Source organism: Stegostoma tigrinum, chromosome 40, assembly GCF_030684315.1.
Source record: "Stegostoma tigrinum isolate sSteTig4 chromosome 40, sSteTig4.hap1, whole genome shotgun sequence".
In the NCBI taxonomy this organism is placed as follows: Eukaryota; Metazoa; Chordata; class Chondrichthyes; order Orectolobiformes; family Stegostomatidae; genus Stegostoma; species Stegostoma tigrinum.
In genome coordinates this window covers 16,589,241-16,606,826 of record NC_081393.1, presented here as the reverse complement: position 1 = coordinate 16,606,826, position 17,586 = coordinate 16,589,241, and the positions used below count along the sequence as shown (strand labels likewise).

Here is a 17,586-nt window from a genome sequence, read left to right as displayed (position 1 = left end):
GCTGTTCCAATTGACTTTATGAGAGTGTGCTTCAATGTAGATTCTGTCTGCCGTATGCGTGGATCACATCTGAGTCTGAAGTTCAAATATGTGTATAGTGTGTTATAACGTGAGCTGTGCTTGTGTATATAGAGTGTGCTTTTTCTGTGTGTGTGTATACCCACATTGCTGAAGTTTAGCAAATCCAGAGCTGCTTTATTCTCCCTGCAGATTGAGAGACACGATAGCTGTGCATACGACTACCTCGAGGTCCGTGATGGAAGCACTGACGACAGCCCCCTGATTGGCCGTTACTGTGGCTATGACAAACCTGATGATATCAAGTCGAGCTCCAACAAACTGTGGATGAAATTTGTGTCTGATGGGTCCATCAACAAACAAGGCTTCTCCGCAAACTTCTTCAAAGGTGCATACACAGACTGATTCCACTTTTAGTCATTGCTTTCTGATTGTTAAGATATTAAAAAATGTGTGTGGCATCCATCAGTCTCGAGGGACCATGGATCTGCGCTTGAAGAGTTTTGATTCAGCTTTTAGTCATTGCTTTCTGATTGTTGAGATGTTAAAAAAATACTCCTTAGAGAAAACATGTATGTTTGTCGTGCTACCTTTCATAGCTCTGAAACTATTTGGAATTGCCCTCCCAATTTGTGCTTAAGCAGTAATAATCAGCATTCTGTTGGCAAGTTTTTTAAAGCCTTAGTAATTGCAGTGGAGGGCATTTGAGTTAAGGTTCATTTGAGCAGTTGACTAGATCAAGAGAAAATAGGAAGAAATAGCCTGCATTTCAAAGGGGACACTCCTGATGCTACAGTTTGAGGAGGTAATAGACGGAACCAGTAGAGAAATACAGTGAACAGTATGTATATGGACTTCAAATAAATTTTTATTGAAGTACCACATACAAGATTATTTGAGCGTTTTCAAAAATGCTCACTGAGGGTGAGGTCAGGAAGGCTTTTAAATGTGTAAACTGGGAAGTTAAACGTCAGCTTTAGGTAAGAGAAGACAAAACACCATCTACATCTTAGAAAGTAGAGATAAGGAAACAAAACATTCTAATGCAAACAAAGTCATGGGGTTTATTTTGAGGTGTACAGAATTCATTAGTACTGAAGTAATGGTACTAATTTGGATAAGTCAGCCTGCACCTGAAGACCCATGCGCAGTTCTTGCCTCCTATTTAAAAAGAAGTACTGGAAGTAACGCAGAAATCACAAAAGGAAGTTGATGAGACAGCAGAAGGACTTGGGTAGAAATAGCGTCACTGATGCAGAAGAGCAGAGATTGATAAGAAGTTATTTGAATTATTGAAACATTATGGTAGCAGATGCCAAATTGTGGTGATGATATAAATAAAACAAGCAATCATAATTATAGACAACAATAGACACAACATTATAGACATAACAATAGATATAATTACAGACATAATTATAGACAATCATTAAAATAAAAATTAAGCACAAAATATTTAAAGGATTGCACACTTATAAGTGTACAAATAATTATAGTGTTGCAAAATTCAGGTCTCCTTAGTTTACAGAACAAAAATTAAAGGTCTACCGCACCCAGCATTTTGTATTAAAGTCCACAGAGCATATCGGGGATTTTGAAAGGACACTTCACAAGACGTGAAAGACAATACCATGGAAAAGACAGAGTGTGTAGAACTTGCCAGGGAAGCAGAATCAGCCTTTCAAAGCATTCAGCATCATCAAGGGGTCTGCATTAGGTGCAAAAGTGACTGTTGAAACATACCGTTCATCTCTGCCTCAACTGGTGAACTCTCCCCACGTGTGGTGGATGTGGAATCACCAGTTTCTCCCTAGCAAATCCACATGTCAGTGTCAACAGCCAGGCCAGGGAGTTGGTTTGCCTGCCTGAGATAGCATTGCTGCCTTTGATCCAGGGTAAAGAAGACTGAAGTACCTGGGGCAACTGTCAGTAGTGGAAATGGCAAAAGAGGCTCCTGCTTTGGACTTTCCACCTCTGTCTGGGTAGTTGTCCTTTACCCTTCAGTGAAAAGCAGAATGATCCAGTCTTGTCAGTATATAGCCACTGGGGATTCCGCCTGCTGACAACTGGTACTGATTTCTTTGCCGTATTTATTCCAGAGGTGGACGAGTGCTCCCGGCCTGACAACGGTGGGTGTGAGCAGCGCTGTGTTAACACACTGGGCAGTTATAAGTGCGCCTGTGATCCTGGCTACGAGCTGGCAAATGACAAGAGAAGCTGCGAAGGTGAGAAAAAGAGGGATTTTGTTTGAATTCTTTCTGAGGATGTGACATCACTGGCTGGGCCATTATTAGTTGTTCTTGAATTGAGTGCCCTGCTTGGGACATCCAAGAGGCCAGTTAAGAGTCCATCATATTTCTCTGGGTCTGGAGATGCACAGAAGACAGATATCCTTCCCTAAAGGATACCAGTTGAATCTGAGATAACAAAGTGTGGAGCTGGATGAACACAGCAGGCCAAACAGCATCTCAGGAGCACAAAAGCTGACGTTTTGGGCCTAGACCCTTCATCTGATGAAGGGTCTAGGCCCGAAACGTCAGCTTTTGTGCTCCTGAGATGCTGCTTGGCCTGCTGTGTTCATCCAGCTCCACACATTGTTATCTTGGATTCTCCAGCATCTGCAGTTCCCATTACCCCAGTTGAATCTGATTTTGTTTTAGGGCAATCCAGTAATTTTCGCATCATTATTACTAAGGAGGGTCGGGTTTTATTCCAGACTACTTTGTTGAATTTGAATTCCCCAAGCTGTAATGGTGGGATTTGAAAGGTTTCCAAGCATCGAGATCTGTGGATTAGTAGCCCTTCAATGTTCCCAATACTTTCCCATCCCGTGGACACCAGAAGGGGAGGGGAGCAATGCCGTTTCTGATGAGCGAGGGAGAGGAGCTGAGGCCAGAGACAGCCATCGTCCTGGAGTTGAGATGCTCCGTGCTGGGATAAAGCACCCTTGGCCCTTTACATGTTTTGATGCCAGGTCCGATGTTAGTCTTGAGTGTTGAAGATGCGGCTAGTGGTTAGGAGAGTTGTGCCAACCCCTCCGATGCCACAGAAGTACAGCAGAAGAACTTGTTGACCAGCAGCAAGTGGCATGGTGCTCATCCCTGAAGCCTGAGTGTCTGAGAGTGCCCGTGAATGTAAATGAAATGTTTGGCGTGGGCGAGAGACTGGGACAAAATTATTTGGGAACAGGGTGACTGAGCCTTGAAATGGTGAAATAAGGAATATTACAGCATTGCAAACGAGGAGGAGTTAAAGCCAACCTCAATTATTGCAATGTTTTTTGTGCCAGACCTCCCTCTGGTATATAGTAATTGGAATATATTTGCCCAGCTGGAAGATTTTCTGTTTGGAAACAGAATTTTCTGCTGCAAATTCTGCTTTTCACTGGAGTAATGGTGTTTTACAAATTGCAGCTGCATGTGGTGGTTTCCTGACAAAGCTGAATGGCTCCATAACCAGCCCAGGGTGGCCGAAGGAATACCCACCCAACAAGAACTGTGTCTGGCAAGTCGTAGCACCCACCCAGTATCGCATCTCCCTCCAGTTTGAGTTCTTTGAGATCGAAGGCAATGATGTGAGTATTTACTCAGAGCAAAGGCCAGTGCAAGATGTCCCAAAGACCTGCATTTGTGTAGTGCTTTGCACCATCCCCGATATTTCAATGCACTGTGGAATGAAGTGCGGTCACTGGGCGAAGTATGAAATGCAGGGACCGATGAACAGATTAATCAGTTTTTGTTTGTGATGTTGCCTGTGGGATAAATATAGATCAGAACATGGAGAGAACTCCCCTTCTGAACTTTAAGACTGCTGCACAGCAGTACATCCCTCGCAGATAAGGATCCTTAGTTTAACACATTGTCTTCTGGCATCAAAGATCATAGAATCTTTACACTCTGGAAACAGGCCCTTCAGCCCAACAAGTTACCCTCAGAGCATTCCCCCCACCCCCCCACCCCCCCCCCCTTCCTTCCCTAAGCCTTTCCATCTCTGCATCACACTGTTCTCCAAGACAATCCTTAACACCCACCTCCTCCAGCAAGCTTGTGATCACCACTCAGTGTCATATTTTATAGTATTGCTGTGAAGTGCTTTGGGACTTCTGCACTTGTTTCAGTTTATAAAGGTACATGAGACATTGAGCTAAGTGAGAAGAAACTGCTTTCACCCCTTACCATGTTGGAATTCAGTCAGGATGGGATGGGGGTTACACTGGGGATGTTGTGTTACTTGGCGTTAGATGCTGTATAATGCCTTTTTAAGTCAATGATTGGTATCCCTGCGGTAAAAGTAATCTGTGTTGGAAGCTGTTGTGCTTGGTGAATTGATCCAATTTGATCTCTTCTGTTGATAATATATTCTGTCTATTGATGTGATAGATCATGTGTCAGTCTGATTTGTCCACGGTCTGTTTATTTCTAGGTTTGTAAATATGACTACGTCGAAGTCCGCAGTGGCCTCTCTGCTGACTCCAAGCTTCATGGCAAATTCTGCGGTGCAGAGCAGCCGGAGGTGATCACGTCCCAGTACAACAACATGCGGATAGAGTTTAAATCGGACAACACCGTCTCCAAGAAAGGTTTCAAGGCCCATTTCTTCTCTGGTATGTGAACTACGTCCTCACAGGTTGGAAGGAGAACAGTTTCAGAGGAGTGTAGGGCTGGAGGAGGTCACAGAGGTCTCAGAGTAACGTGGGGTGGAGGAGATTACAGAGCTCTCGAAGGGATGCAGGGCTAGAGGACATTGCAGATCTCGGAGAGTTGTAGGGCTGGAGGAGATGACAGACCTCAGAGGGTTGTAGGGCTGGAGGAGGTTGCGGATATCACAGAAGGTTGTTGGGCTGGAGTAGGTGATAGATCTTGGAAGGGTGTAGGGCTGGAGGGGATAACAGATCTCAGTGGGGTGTCAGGCCAGAGGATTGCTGGAACCCAGTTAGATTGTCAGCCGATCCCTGCTGTGGTACATTGCTTGTGTATATATCTCTTGTTCCATTTGACTTGGTCAGTTTGTTCAGTATTTGGTGGAGATACCATGAGGGGGCATGTGGCTTCCTGTTGACCATGAAAATGTGCCCCATTCGGTAGCAAGTAGATGAAGAAGTGATGTTCTTAAAGTGTCACTGTTTTTCAAGGGCAGAGTAGAACCAGAGGCAAGTACACTGCAGCAGATAAACACAAATGATGGAATGAAGGACAGGACTGCCCCCTTTAGGATCCAGACCCAAATGACTCACACGTCAGATTTTGCACAGTGTGGTTTGTGACTAACAGCTCTCTCTCTTCCCTGCTCATATAAATTATTCATGTTGCTGAATCATAGTACAAGAGGAGACCATTCAACCTGCCGTGTGCGCGGGCGAGAGCAACAGGCCCAATCTCCACCGCCCTTTCTTCAGACCCCTGTAAATTTTCCTTTCTCAGATATTTCCTGCTCTCCCTTGGCAAAATCACTGTTTCAGGCAGAACTTTTCACATCACCATAGTTGTTTAAATCTCATCTTCCCTCTGGTTACTTTGCTATTTTTCTGTAATCTGTAACACCGTGCTGTACTAGACCTAGGAGATTTGATGGAACAGTGCAATCTCAGAGGGTGTAACCCCTGTCCGTTTATGTTCTCCCTCCTCATTATCCAAGACCCGAGACACATCTTCCAGGTGAAGTAACAATTCACGTGCGCTTACTCAATCTAATCCATTGCATTTGCTGCTCACGAAACACAGACTGGATAACTGCTTTGTGGAACACCGACATTCTGTCTACAAAAATGACTCCAAGCATCCAGTTATCTGTCACATCAACACACCACCATGTTCCCTGGCCAGTATTTCTGTTGCAGGCCTTTTGCAGTGCACCAGCAAGACTCAGCACAAGCTGGAAGAATGGCAAGTGATTTTCTGCTTGGACCCTGCAACCTTCTGGACTCAATATCAAGTTCAGTAATTTTAGGTCTAAACGCCTTCTGCCATAAACTTTATCCACTCCCACACTTCTGGCTCTGTCATGAATTAGACTGCTTTCTTCACAGCCAACCAATTTTCACAACTAATGGGCCCTGTTGTCAGCTATTCTTTCTCCCTGGCTCAGCATTTTCCATCCCTTTGTCTACCTAGCCGCTGCACTCTCTGTGGGCTTCATCTCCACCTATTGCTGCTCTTTTTACCCACCTTTATACAGCATGGTGGCTCAGTGGTTAGCATTGCTGCCTTCACAACACCAGGAACCCGGGTTTGATCCCAGCCTTGGTTAATCATCTGTGTGGAGTTTGTACATTCTCCCCATGTCCGTGTAGATTTCCTTTGGGTACTCTAGTTTCCTTCCACAGTCTGAAGATGTAGATTGGCCATGATAAACTGCCTGTAGTGTCCAGACAGATGCAGGCGAGGTGGATTACAGGCAAGTGGGGTGTTATGGGGTAGTGTAGTGGTCTGGGTCCGACTGATATGTTCTTTGGAGGGTCAGTGTGGACTCAGTGGGTCGAGTGACCTCTTTCTGCACTGTAGGGATTTTCTACGATTCCTGTCTTCAGCATACATAACACTGTTTCCTAGCTACAATCAATTCTGAAAAAGGGTCACTGGACCCGCAACATTGACTCTGCGTTCTCTCCAGAGATATCAGACCTGCTAAGTTTCTCCAGCAATTTCTGATGTTGTGTTGAGAGATCTTTACTCTGCATCTAACTCCATCCTGTATCTGTGCTGGGATTGTTTGATGAAGACACTGTGCACCCAGATGAGAGATCAGGGCCAGAATAACTTTGCCGTAATGTGCCTTTACTGAGGGTTTCTGTTGTCAGTGGACAACAAGGAAGTTACAGTGAATGGGGACCAACTAGACAGAGGGGCAGAGTTCCCAGGGTGACCGTTTGTGGGCATAAAGTTTTAGACTATGTCCGAGCTGTGGAGACTTCACTTTGAGCTTCTCTGCCTTCTCTCCCTCCAGACAAGGATGAGTGCTCAAAGGATAACGGCGGCTGCCAGCATGAGTGCGTCAACACTTTTGGGAGTTACACGTGTCAGTGCCGCAGCGGTTTCATGCTTCATGAGAACAAGCATGATTGCAAGGAAGGTGAGTGACCTTTGACCCCCAACACACCCACGAGATAGAGCAGGGCACTGAGAGCTCAAACTAGCCTGTTGTAAAGCGGGAGTGTTGCACTCTTTGCGTGGTGCAAGCGAACCACTGAGTACTGTACTCCCTGGGTGGGAAATGTTGCAACAGTTTTAATTCATGGAGTGAGAATTGACACCACCCGGCTTCCAAACAAAGGGGAGGCAGTGGACAAAATCTTCAAACCTATAAGCGATCCTGCAGAGTCTTCCGATTGAAGCAGGATTGTTGCTCCAGCAAAATTCAGTCAGTGGATCATAGTTGCAGGATACAAATGGTTTGTGCCTGCTGCAAGGTTGCTCATGTGCATTGACCCACACTGTTCACAACAAGCAAGTATTTTCCAAAGCAGAGCCTCTGGCTGCCAGTCATTCTTTCACTATTATAACAAGCAAGCAGGACTGTTTCCCATTCACTCATTTTGAGAGTGTTCACGTACTTTGGCATTGAAACAGTTCAAAGAAAATTCACTAGATTGATTACTGAGAGGAAAGCTTCTCTTCCGAGGAAAGGTTGAGTAGATTGGAGCCACATTCTTTGGAGTATAAAAGCTGTGATCCTGTTGAAAGGTATAAAATTCTGAGGGGGTTTGATAGGGTAGGCACCAAGAGGATGTTTCCCCTCATGGGGAAACCTAGAACTAGAAAGCACAGTTTCAAAGGGGACTTCCATTTAAGATGAAAATAAGAAAGATGTTCTTCTCTCAGATGGTCGTTAGTGTTCAGAATCCTGTTTCCCAGGGAGTAGTTGTGGGGTCTTTAATTAGATTCCACACTGTTTAGCAGATTCTCAACCGACAAGGGAGTCAGAGGGGCTGTTTGGGACTGTGGAGTTAAGGCCCTGATCTCATTGAATGGCAGAACAGGCTCAAGGTGCATTCTCCTGTTCTTCAGTCGTATGATCTTATGTCCTTGTGACTGCAGCTGGATGTGAACACAAGATCAACAGCGTTTCGGGCACCATCACCAGCCCCAACTGGCCCAATAAATACACAAGTCGGAAGGAGTGCACCTGGGAGATCACAACTACACCTGGGCACCGGGTTAAACTGGTAAGGAATACTCCTTATTGAGGAGGTGCGTCCAATGCAAACCTGTTCAGAATCATCAATATTAAAGGACCAGATTGGAATCGTACATAGTGACAAATGGCTCACTATTTTGATCCAGTTCTATTCATAATATGGAACCTCTGGAGAGTCATCAGAGGCCAGTTGGCCTATTGAGTCTATGCTGGTTCTTTGATAGGTCTTCCCAATTAGTTACACTTCATCCATAAATCTTATGGCATTCTTCTTTACACTAGTATATTCAGTTCCATTTTGAAAATTATTATCAAATCTGCTTCCACCATTCTTTTGGGCACCAGCTTCCAGAATAGCGTAAATTATAATGTAGAACGAGAAAAGAAACTTCATCTTGCTTAACTTTATGTCAAGTTGTCTTTAATCTCTGCCTCCTGGTTATCAACACTCCTGCCCTTGGAAATAGTTTGAGAGTTCTGAAAAATGAGCAGTATGTTGTCGAAATTTTTCCTGAAGTGCTCATCAACACACAATTGCAAGAATGCCAAACCCCAAGGGAATACAGCTGAGAAGATTGTACAAACTGGTTAGCAAGTGAGTTTCTTTTTGGGTTTGTTTCAGAATTGCTCAAGTTCTGCTTACCAAACACCAATTGGAAATGCTTTCTGTAGATTTACTTCTCTCAAAATTCTTCATTATTTTGAATGCATCTATTAGATCTCCCCATTGCCTTCTGACTTCTGAGATTAGACTTGTACATGGAGTATTGAAACTTGGAATTTTGAACCTTGGGCAACATGCAGTTCTTTGCTTTTGTTTTGAAGGCATTTAATGAGTTGGATATTGAACAGCATCAGGAGTGTGCTTATGATCACTTGGAGCTTTACGATGGCAAAGACTCGAAAGCGAAGGTTATTGGCCGATTCTGTGGTAGTAAGAAGCCAGAGCCTCTCATCTCCACCTTCAATAAGATGTTCATTAAATTCTTCTCTGACAACTCTGTACAGAAAAAAGGCTTTGAAGCTACTCACACCTCAGGTAAGAAATGTCTACTATTACCGTATGCATCGCTCCAGTTATTTGAATTGTCATGATTTGAAGCCAAACCAGAGAACGGATAATTCCTTTTATTCATTTGAACTGCTTTGGAAAGTGCTGGTAAATGGAATTACTGAAGGGCGTTCATACACGTTATTCATTGTGTCTTTTCTGCTTCGCCCTGGGTCATCTCACCCATGCAGATAGGTTGCAGTCTTGAAATTATGCATTTAGCAATGTCCTCTCAGACTAAATGTGAGTTTTTGGTTGGAGTTGAGAAAAGGAGCTTATAACAAGTTTTAGCCACAGTGAGGAGGATGTCAGTCAGTCAGCAAAGGCTTAATTTCTGGGCAAGCATCCAAGTTTAAGCACAGCAGTTGACTTTTCCACAAGCACTTGTATTGGAGCTGCAGCAATTCGGAGCTGTACGAAGCTGTAAAATAATGGGCTCCCAGCAGCTCTGGTGGGATGGTGTGGAGTCAGAACTGATGAACCACATGGAAAGCTGGGCTGGCTCCTAATGCTGGTTGCTATGCATTGACTTTTAGTTTAAGTATTAGTTGGCTAAGGAGAGGACTGAATTTAATAGTGAATCCACACTCACTTCACCCCTGCAATCTAGTAACATTGCAACCTGATGCATGGATAGTCATCTTGTCAAAATACTAGAGGAATGCTGCAGCACCATTCCCCACTACCAGTTGGTTGCAGAGGTAATGTGGGTGATGGGGTGGATTGGAAAACTGTACAAAGAACCAGCATAGACTGAATGGCCATTCCTATGCCATAAAACCTTGATAGCCTTAAGCAGCAAATGTACTTAATAACATCAAGCAGAATGAAGTGATGTCAATTTTGTAATGCAGGGAAGGCTGTGTTCATTTCAATGTACTAAAATCTGGTAGATAATTAACTAGATGACTTGCTGCCCTGGGGTGCCTGAAAGGCAAGCAGGACATTGGATTAGGGTCTCAGCTGAAAGACAGCGCCTCTGACGGATCAGCAATGTTTTGGTGTCACCCTTATATATGTTACCCCATGGGCCTTGAGTCTTCCCCAGCTTCCCTGCGTGAAGTGCAACCCATTGAGATAAGAACAGTAAATTGAAGGAAGGTGAACACACAGCCCTGACGAAGCGGGATGTAGTCCAAGCTGGGGAGGATCGTGTTGCTGTCTAGTGAAGGAAAGTAACAAATTATAAATAGCGCAATGGCATTGGAGCAAGTGATACAGTTGAGGAGTTAACTATCTTGGGAAGTTTCTATCCAGGAAACAGTGTTATACGCAGTATTTTGTTCTGCAGAATGTGGGGGCAAGCTGAAGGCCGAAGTGAAAACCAAGGACCTGTACTCTCACTCGCAGTTTGGTGATAACAATTACCCTGGAGGAGCTGATTGCCAGTGGGTGATCCGGGCTGAGGAGGGCTACGGGGTTGAGCTGATATTTCAGACCTTCGAGATCGAGGAGGAGGCAGACTGTGGCTACGATTACATGGAGTTGTTTGATGGCTCAGATGACACTGCCCCAAGGCTGGGCAGGTTCTGTGGCTCCGGGGTAAGCGCTCACAGTGTCTGTTCAGCTATTTCCTGATGCTTTATGGTTCTCTGTCCCAACACTATGAAACCAGCCCAGTTTAGCATGGACCTGCCAACCATCCTAGAAACCAGAGCCCAGATGCAGCAAGACCTGGACAACATTCAGTCTTGGACAAATAAGTGGCAGGCTACATTTGTGCCACACAAGTGCCAAAAGCAACCACCTCCACCGAGTGGGTCCAGCCATCTCCCTTTTAACCCTGAATAGCATCCCATCGCCAAATCCCTGACCTGTGGAAGGAATGACGAAACTTTTATCCATGTTTCCTTGCATTCTGATGTCAGCTGCAGTGCAGCCCCCTTCTGATCTTCATTTTCTGCTCTCATTGTTTGCAGTTCTTCCCACCCCTTGCCCTACACTTAAAATTCTATACGGTGCCTTTGGGAAGTGTATGCTTGCCGTGGGTGGGAGGCTTGTCTGCATATGCCCTTCACTCAACACATCATCCATGAGCTGATCTCTGAACAAAGAGCAGGGTAAACTGCTCTTTGGGCATGCACTCGTGTGAGGACATACGTGTACTCACATACATAAATGTACTCGCATACAAACTCTCACACTGTGACATTAGCACCTATCCATGTATGTGCATTAGTCTATAGTTGTTCATATGCTCATATGCACACAGCACATCTGAATGTGAGGTAAGTGCGCAGATAAGATTTCACAGATATGTGTACAAGCACACATACTTTGAAGCTGCCTGGTGCATGAGGCAAAGAAGGTTTGCACTCATCCTTGTTTATGCAGCTAGTGTTTCCTGACACAGGCCTATCCCCAGAGACAGAGCTTGGCTGACTGGGCAGCTCTCCCATTTTAATCACCTGCCATAAATGTATCAGAAAGATTGATAAGTTGATAATTAACCCGCCTGGCCATGTTATGAACATGGTGACCTTTAAGTCCTGGAGTGGGCCTTAAACCCAGAGCTTCTAGCTCATAAGTGGGAACACTACACTGTGCAGCACAAGACCAATGTATGCCTGCAAATACCCCACTGTGGCAGCTGGTGAAATTTCAAATCATTTAAAAAACCTAGAATAGAAATTTAGTTTCAGTAACATGACTCCAAAACTGTCATTGTTGTAAACACCCATCTGGTTCACTAATGTCCTTGAGGGAAGGAAATCTGCCATCCTTACCCAGTCTGGCCTCAATGTAACTCCAGCCCCACAGTGGTCTGGTTGACTCTTAGCAGCCCTCTGAAATGGCCCCAGCAAGGCACTCCATTCAAAGGCAGTTGGTGATGGGTAGCAGACTGCGGCCTCGCAGCGCCACTCACATCCCATGAAAAAATGAAGGAAAGGTCAATTACATGCTTGAACACAGCGACACACGCAATCTTTTTGGAGTCGGCTAAATGAGGGACAGTAGGGACAGTGCAGCAGGTTTGCTCAGACTCCCAGTCAACTGAGTTTATCTTGCTGACAATAAATTGCTGAGACTCCCAAATGGGGTATCAGTGATCTTTACCTGCCTTCCTTTATCTTACCAGGTGGACTAAAGGAGGAGCACTGGAGACAGCAGCAGCATTGAGTAAACAGGACAGTAAAAACTGGAGTGGGTGTAGGTGCAGTTATATACCAACAGTAGTCTGCTATTGATGGGTCAACATTTTCTGTTGCAGCCTCCTGAGGAAATTTATTCTGCCGGGGATTCTATCATGATTCGCTTCCACACGGATGACACCATTAACAAGAAGGGGTTCCACGCACGTTACACCAGCACCAAGTTCCAGGACACTCTTCACTTGAGGAAATGATCTGAACCCTAGGCGAACCAAGGGACTTGGGAATTTGCAAATTTCTTTTTTTTAATCGTACTGTAAAAATTCTCCCACGAGGAACATAGCCATTTCCAAAATTTCAGCACTTTAAATGAAAAAAAAACAGCTGAAATGACTCGTTTGTATTATGATATGTGATGCTTCAAGTGCAGCGAATGACTGGGAATCGCCAAGCGACTCAGTATTGCAGTGTTTTCAAACAAAAAAAGGACTCAGTGTTGTGAGAGATTCCTTTCGGGAAGACTACCGGAAGCTGTAGTATGATCCCCTTTTCATGGGCGTACATAGCTTTCTTTCAAACAGCTTGAAAGACGAGTCAGTGCAGCTGCCCGCTGTACTGACCCCTGGACTTCTGTGAAACTCCTGTCTCTATCTCTCTCTGTCTCTGTCTCTGTCTCTCACACTGACATTCGATGGATGTCACTTGACCGCAACCATGAGCCACAAAGTAGCAGGCCATTGGTCTGCCACACCGAAGGGTACTAGGCTGTCAAGGGAGGTGTCAAACTGTGACCAGGCACTTCCAGGGCGGCCCCTGCTATATCAGTGCTGTCTAACCTTGTACATCTCCCTGGTGAGAGCACTATTTGGCAGAGGGTAGGGAGTAGGCTAGCTACCTGCTCTTTCTCCATTGGTCAATAGTGTTTAGCATTGGCGAGGGAGGGTGGGGACCCTCAACCGTGAAAGGTTAGGGGTCTAATGTGGAAGGCACTTCAAGTGCCCCCTCAATAAAATATGGTAGCATACAAACAAATGCTGCAGTTTGAAGTTTATGTTCAGGTGCTGGCTTCCACAAGTTATCACAGACAGGCCTGCAATCTCCTCTGTTCAGTCTGTGGAGATTGCAAGGACAAATATCAGTGAAGCAGCGTTTATTGCAAGAGCTGCAAGTTGGTTAACTTATGCTGCTGATTTTAACAGTTCAGCATTGGTTTTGACATCCCTGAGATCACCACAAATATTACCTCCAACCACGCCGAGCCTTGGACGGGGATTGCCTGCCTGTGATGCATTAGGGCAGTGCATTGGCAGACAGTAGACTGAAAAGCTGTGATTTGGCCTGGTTTGGTGTGGTCAGGCGGGGTGGGGGGAGCGGAGGGGGTAGGTGTGAATGCGCACCAGGTGATCGTGCCGATTTTAGTCCGATAAACTTTGAAAGTTCATTCTTTGAAGCCCCAATAAAAATAAATGCTGCAGCTTTTTCTTTTTTGCATTTGTTCCCTGTTTTGTTGTCTTGTTTTTGCCATGCTGCCCATGAGGGTGTTGCCAGTGGAGACAGTGAATGATTTCAGACTGGCCTGGGCTGAAGCCACTCCATGGGCAAGAGGACACGCCTGCTTTGAAGCATTTTAAACTGTTGTGACTGTTGTAGTAAGCACAGCATACAGATTCACACACCACCATCTCCCACAGACGGAATGATCTGTATTTGTCATGTTGATTGGGAGCTGAATATTGACCAGAACACTGGGAAGATTCCTCATGCTGTTGCTTGCAATAATGCCTTGACATATTTCATATTTCCCCAGCCCCACATGGAGCCTCTGTTTTAATGTCAAAATAACAATGCAAATTGACCAAATGATCAGTTCAGAATATTAACTACGTACTGTTCATATTAGCAAAAACACTGTGCAAGATGTGTCCATCAGCAGGTGCTTCTGTTGTGTAGCTTTTTAGCACATCACGTGACCCTGGGTGGCCCCACCTGATTTTGTTTCAAAGGTGGAGTGTTTGCTTTTTATTTCTGTCTATTGCAGCACTGTTTAAATGGAGATGATAGCAAGGTATATGTTGAAATATCAACATGCACTTTACCCAATGCAACAAGAGCACCAGCATGTGATGGAGCTGAACGCAATGCCAAAGGATGGGAGAGCCCCAGGTAAGGTTCCTGTGGCTCCATCCAGTTTTCTATCAAGATTCAAGCTCATTGCTTGCTTGAAGCCGTCTTTGTCTTCTGGAGTCTCCATTGAAAATTCCTGGATTGAAGTTTGTGGAAATCTAGGGAGAATTCAGCATAAATGAAGGACAAAACCACACCCTTCCATGATATGGACCATGCAGTGCTTAAAGACCTGAATTAAGCCCCCACTTGCCCTCCCCTAGAAGTTCCACAGCCAGACCCGACATCAGCATCGCTCACTTTGATTTATAAAAGCACATCTGGACATGGCATATTGCTCCCCAAAATAGCATTGGGCACTCAACACACCTCCTCTTCCTTAGCAGCACCCTCCTACAATCTTTCTCTCACTGGCCTTGCCTGCCTTTAGATTGTCACACGTTGAATTGTATTACTAGTCACTACACTGAGTCCCTTGCAGTAAGCACACCATCCTCTATTACTTCCCAACAGTGTCTCAGTCCAAATGTAAAACTTTGCCACTGATCCCAGGCCTTGTGACTTGCAGACCTGACTGCGCTATGGGGCATTGACAAGTGCCTTTATAGAATCGAGGCAGCATGCATGCACTGCCTGAGATGCAAGAGCTCTAAATGCAAATGAAGCTAAGCCAGAGTGAACTTGTAGCTGCTAAGTGAATGCTGAGGATTAATTCCTTCAACATTGTGCCCAGAGTTGCCTCATTCTGTGCTGTCAGAGTACAGTGGCTCAGCTTTGCACTGTGGGTGTAGGCCCTTCTCTGAATTTGAACAGTTATGCTAAAGTGAAAAATTAAGTATGTTTCACTTGAGACTGGCAGACTCCAAATATAGCAGCTGCTGAAATTGAAGGGGGGAGACCAAAGAATGTTTTGGACCATTTCCACATTGATAATGTATCTGAAAGCCTCTGTTGGCTAAAACGCTTGAGTCTTGTTCAGATTTAATTAGATTTGACTTCTAATTAACATTGTTCAGATATCTTGTTGGCTTTTTTAGTAGAATGTTTCACTTACAATTATTTCCAAAGTAAATCTCTGCGGGTATGAAATCTCAATCAAAACTACCTTATTCAGATCACATCGTATAAAAATCACCGTATGATTAGGCAGGATTTATGAGAGAGAGATAATACTTGACGCTTCAGTGAGCTTGTTCAGTCAGTAAAGGTGGAACAGTGATTGCAATGTATTGAGGTTTTTGAAAAGCACTCATTTAAGGGGTGGTGATTGTACTTCTTGGAGCTAAGGCAGATGAGGTGGGTGATTGATCGAGGTGTACAAGATAATGACAGGTTTAGATAAGGGTCGAGGGATGTGGGTGGGTTGTGAGGAAGATTTTCTTTCAGCAGAGAGTGGTAAAGAGACAGACACGCTGCCCATGAGGGCATTGCCAATGGAGACAATGAATGATTTCAGAACAAATTGGGATTTGCAATTGAAAATAAATTCTTGGGGCCACAGAGAGCTGGGGAGGGGGCATGGAAATAGGATTGGATTACATTACAAAGAGCTGGCATGGGCTGACTGAATCCCTTCTGCATTTAATGACCTTTATATAGTGCCACACTGTAGAGTATCACAAAATTATTCCTGATGGGGTTGGGGGTACCATGCTGTGCTTGGCTGGTATGGGCACAAAGAAACAAATGGCTTCCTCCTTTACTGCATCTATACTATGATTGAGGATTGTTTAACAGACAGGAAACTGACAGCTGGATGAATGGGCCATTTTCCCAATGGCAGGCTGTAACCAGTAGGGGTACTGCATGGTTCAGTACTTGGATTTGTGTTATTTAGAATCAATGTCGCTGTTCCTCCACTGACCTGGCCAGGTGAGAGTTCCTGGGTATGTAAAAGGTCAAGATCCCTGGCTCGTTCACAAGATATTAATTAGTGTGAGCATCTCCTGCATTCGACAGAGGCAGAATTTGCAGGGATGGTGAGAGACAGTGGCTAGAGTCAGATTTCTCAAAAAGCTGACATGCTAACAAATCAATACTTCAATTAAGTGCACCCAAATTGAGCACAAGATCCCGCAAACACAATGAATAAATCTGTATTTGTTGGTGTTGCCATGCAGTGTTCAGCTTCACATATCGACTGTAGTCCTCTTCAATATGGTCGCAGGTTTTTTTTAAAAAATATGATGCCTAAGTGTCTAAGAGATGCGCAGCATGGAAACAGACCATTCAGTCCAACTCGTCCATGCTGGCCCGATATTCTAAATTAATCTAGTCCCATTCGCCAGCATTTGGCCCCGATCCCTCTCAACCTTTCCTATTCATGTACCCATCCAGATTCCTTTTAAATGTTGTAATCGAACCCACCTCCACCACTTCGGCAGTTCATTCCGTGCACAAGCCACCCTCTGCGTGAAAAAGTTGCCCCTTAGGTCCCTTTTAAATCTTTCACCACTCACCTTAAACTTACTCCCTCGAGCTTTGAATTCCGCTACCCTGGGGAAAAGACTTGGATCATTCACCCTATCCATTCACCTCACGATTTTATAAACTAAGGTCACCCCTCAGCCTCCGATGCTCCAGGGAAAATAGCCTCAGCCTATTCTCTATTTTCATAATTATTACTGGATACTGGCCCTTTTGCCAAGGACATTTTTTTCTCCCTCTCTGCTGTATCAAAATGCTACAAAGTTTTGAATACCTGTCAGATATTCCCTCACACTTCTCTGTTCTAAGAGAATGACTCCACCTTCTCCAGACTCTCCACAAATCCAAAACTTGCTACTTGGTACCATGCTTGTAAACCTCATACAAAGTGTTAGCAAGCAGTAGGAGAAGGCTTGACCTTTCACATCACGGCACATTATCCTTTTCAAGAAGGTCCTCTCCTGGCTCCTCCTAGGCCTGTTGACATCCAGAGCTTGCCAGTACCTTCAACTAGTAACATATTGCCTCTCAGGGCTGACTGGGCCATGCCCTCACATAGACAGATCCTTCCTGAAATCTGTTGTCCAGAACCGAACACAACAGCGCAAGCTCAGGGGTGGAGGGAGCAGTTTGATGGAAGGGTGTCTGGATGAGAAGGGGTCGGAGACAGAAGACAGTGTTACAAGTGAGGGGCTGTGTTGGGTTGAGGTGAGGAAAATGATCAGTGCTCAGACACAGGGC

General features: G+C 44.8%; 1 protein-coding gene across 1 annotated transcript in view; it reads left to right on the top strand.

Annotated features, from left to right (window-relative positions):
- Positions 1-13,764, top strand: part of LOC125448151 (bone morphogenetic protein 1-like) — a 116,061-nt gene extending 102,297 nt beyond the window's left edge. Inside the window, exons 13-21 of the mRNA XM_048523220.2 lie at positions 211-406; positions 2,118-2,243; positions 3,432-3,592; positions 4,441-4,621; positions 6,961-7,086; positions 8,052-8,179; positions 8,977-9,190; positions 10,494-10,744; positions 12,414-13,764. Coding sequence (XP_048379177.1) covers positions 211-406; positions 2,118-2,243; positions 3,432-3,592; positions 4,441-4,621; positions 6,961-7,086; positions 8,052-8,179; positions 8,977-9,190; positions 10,494-10,744; positions 12,414-12,548 — 1,518 coding nt within the window. The 3' untranslated portion in view covers positions 12,549-13,764. The remainder of the gene's footprint in view (positions 1-210; positions 407-2,117; positions 2,244-3,431; positions 3,593-4,440; positions 4,622-6,960; positions 7,087-8,051; positions 8,180-8,976; positions 9,191-10,493; positions 10,745-12,413) is intronic.
- The last annotated feature ends 3,822 nt before the right edge of the window (positions 13,765-17,586 follow it).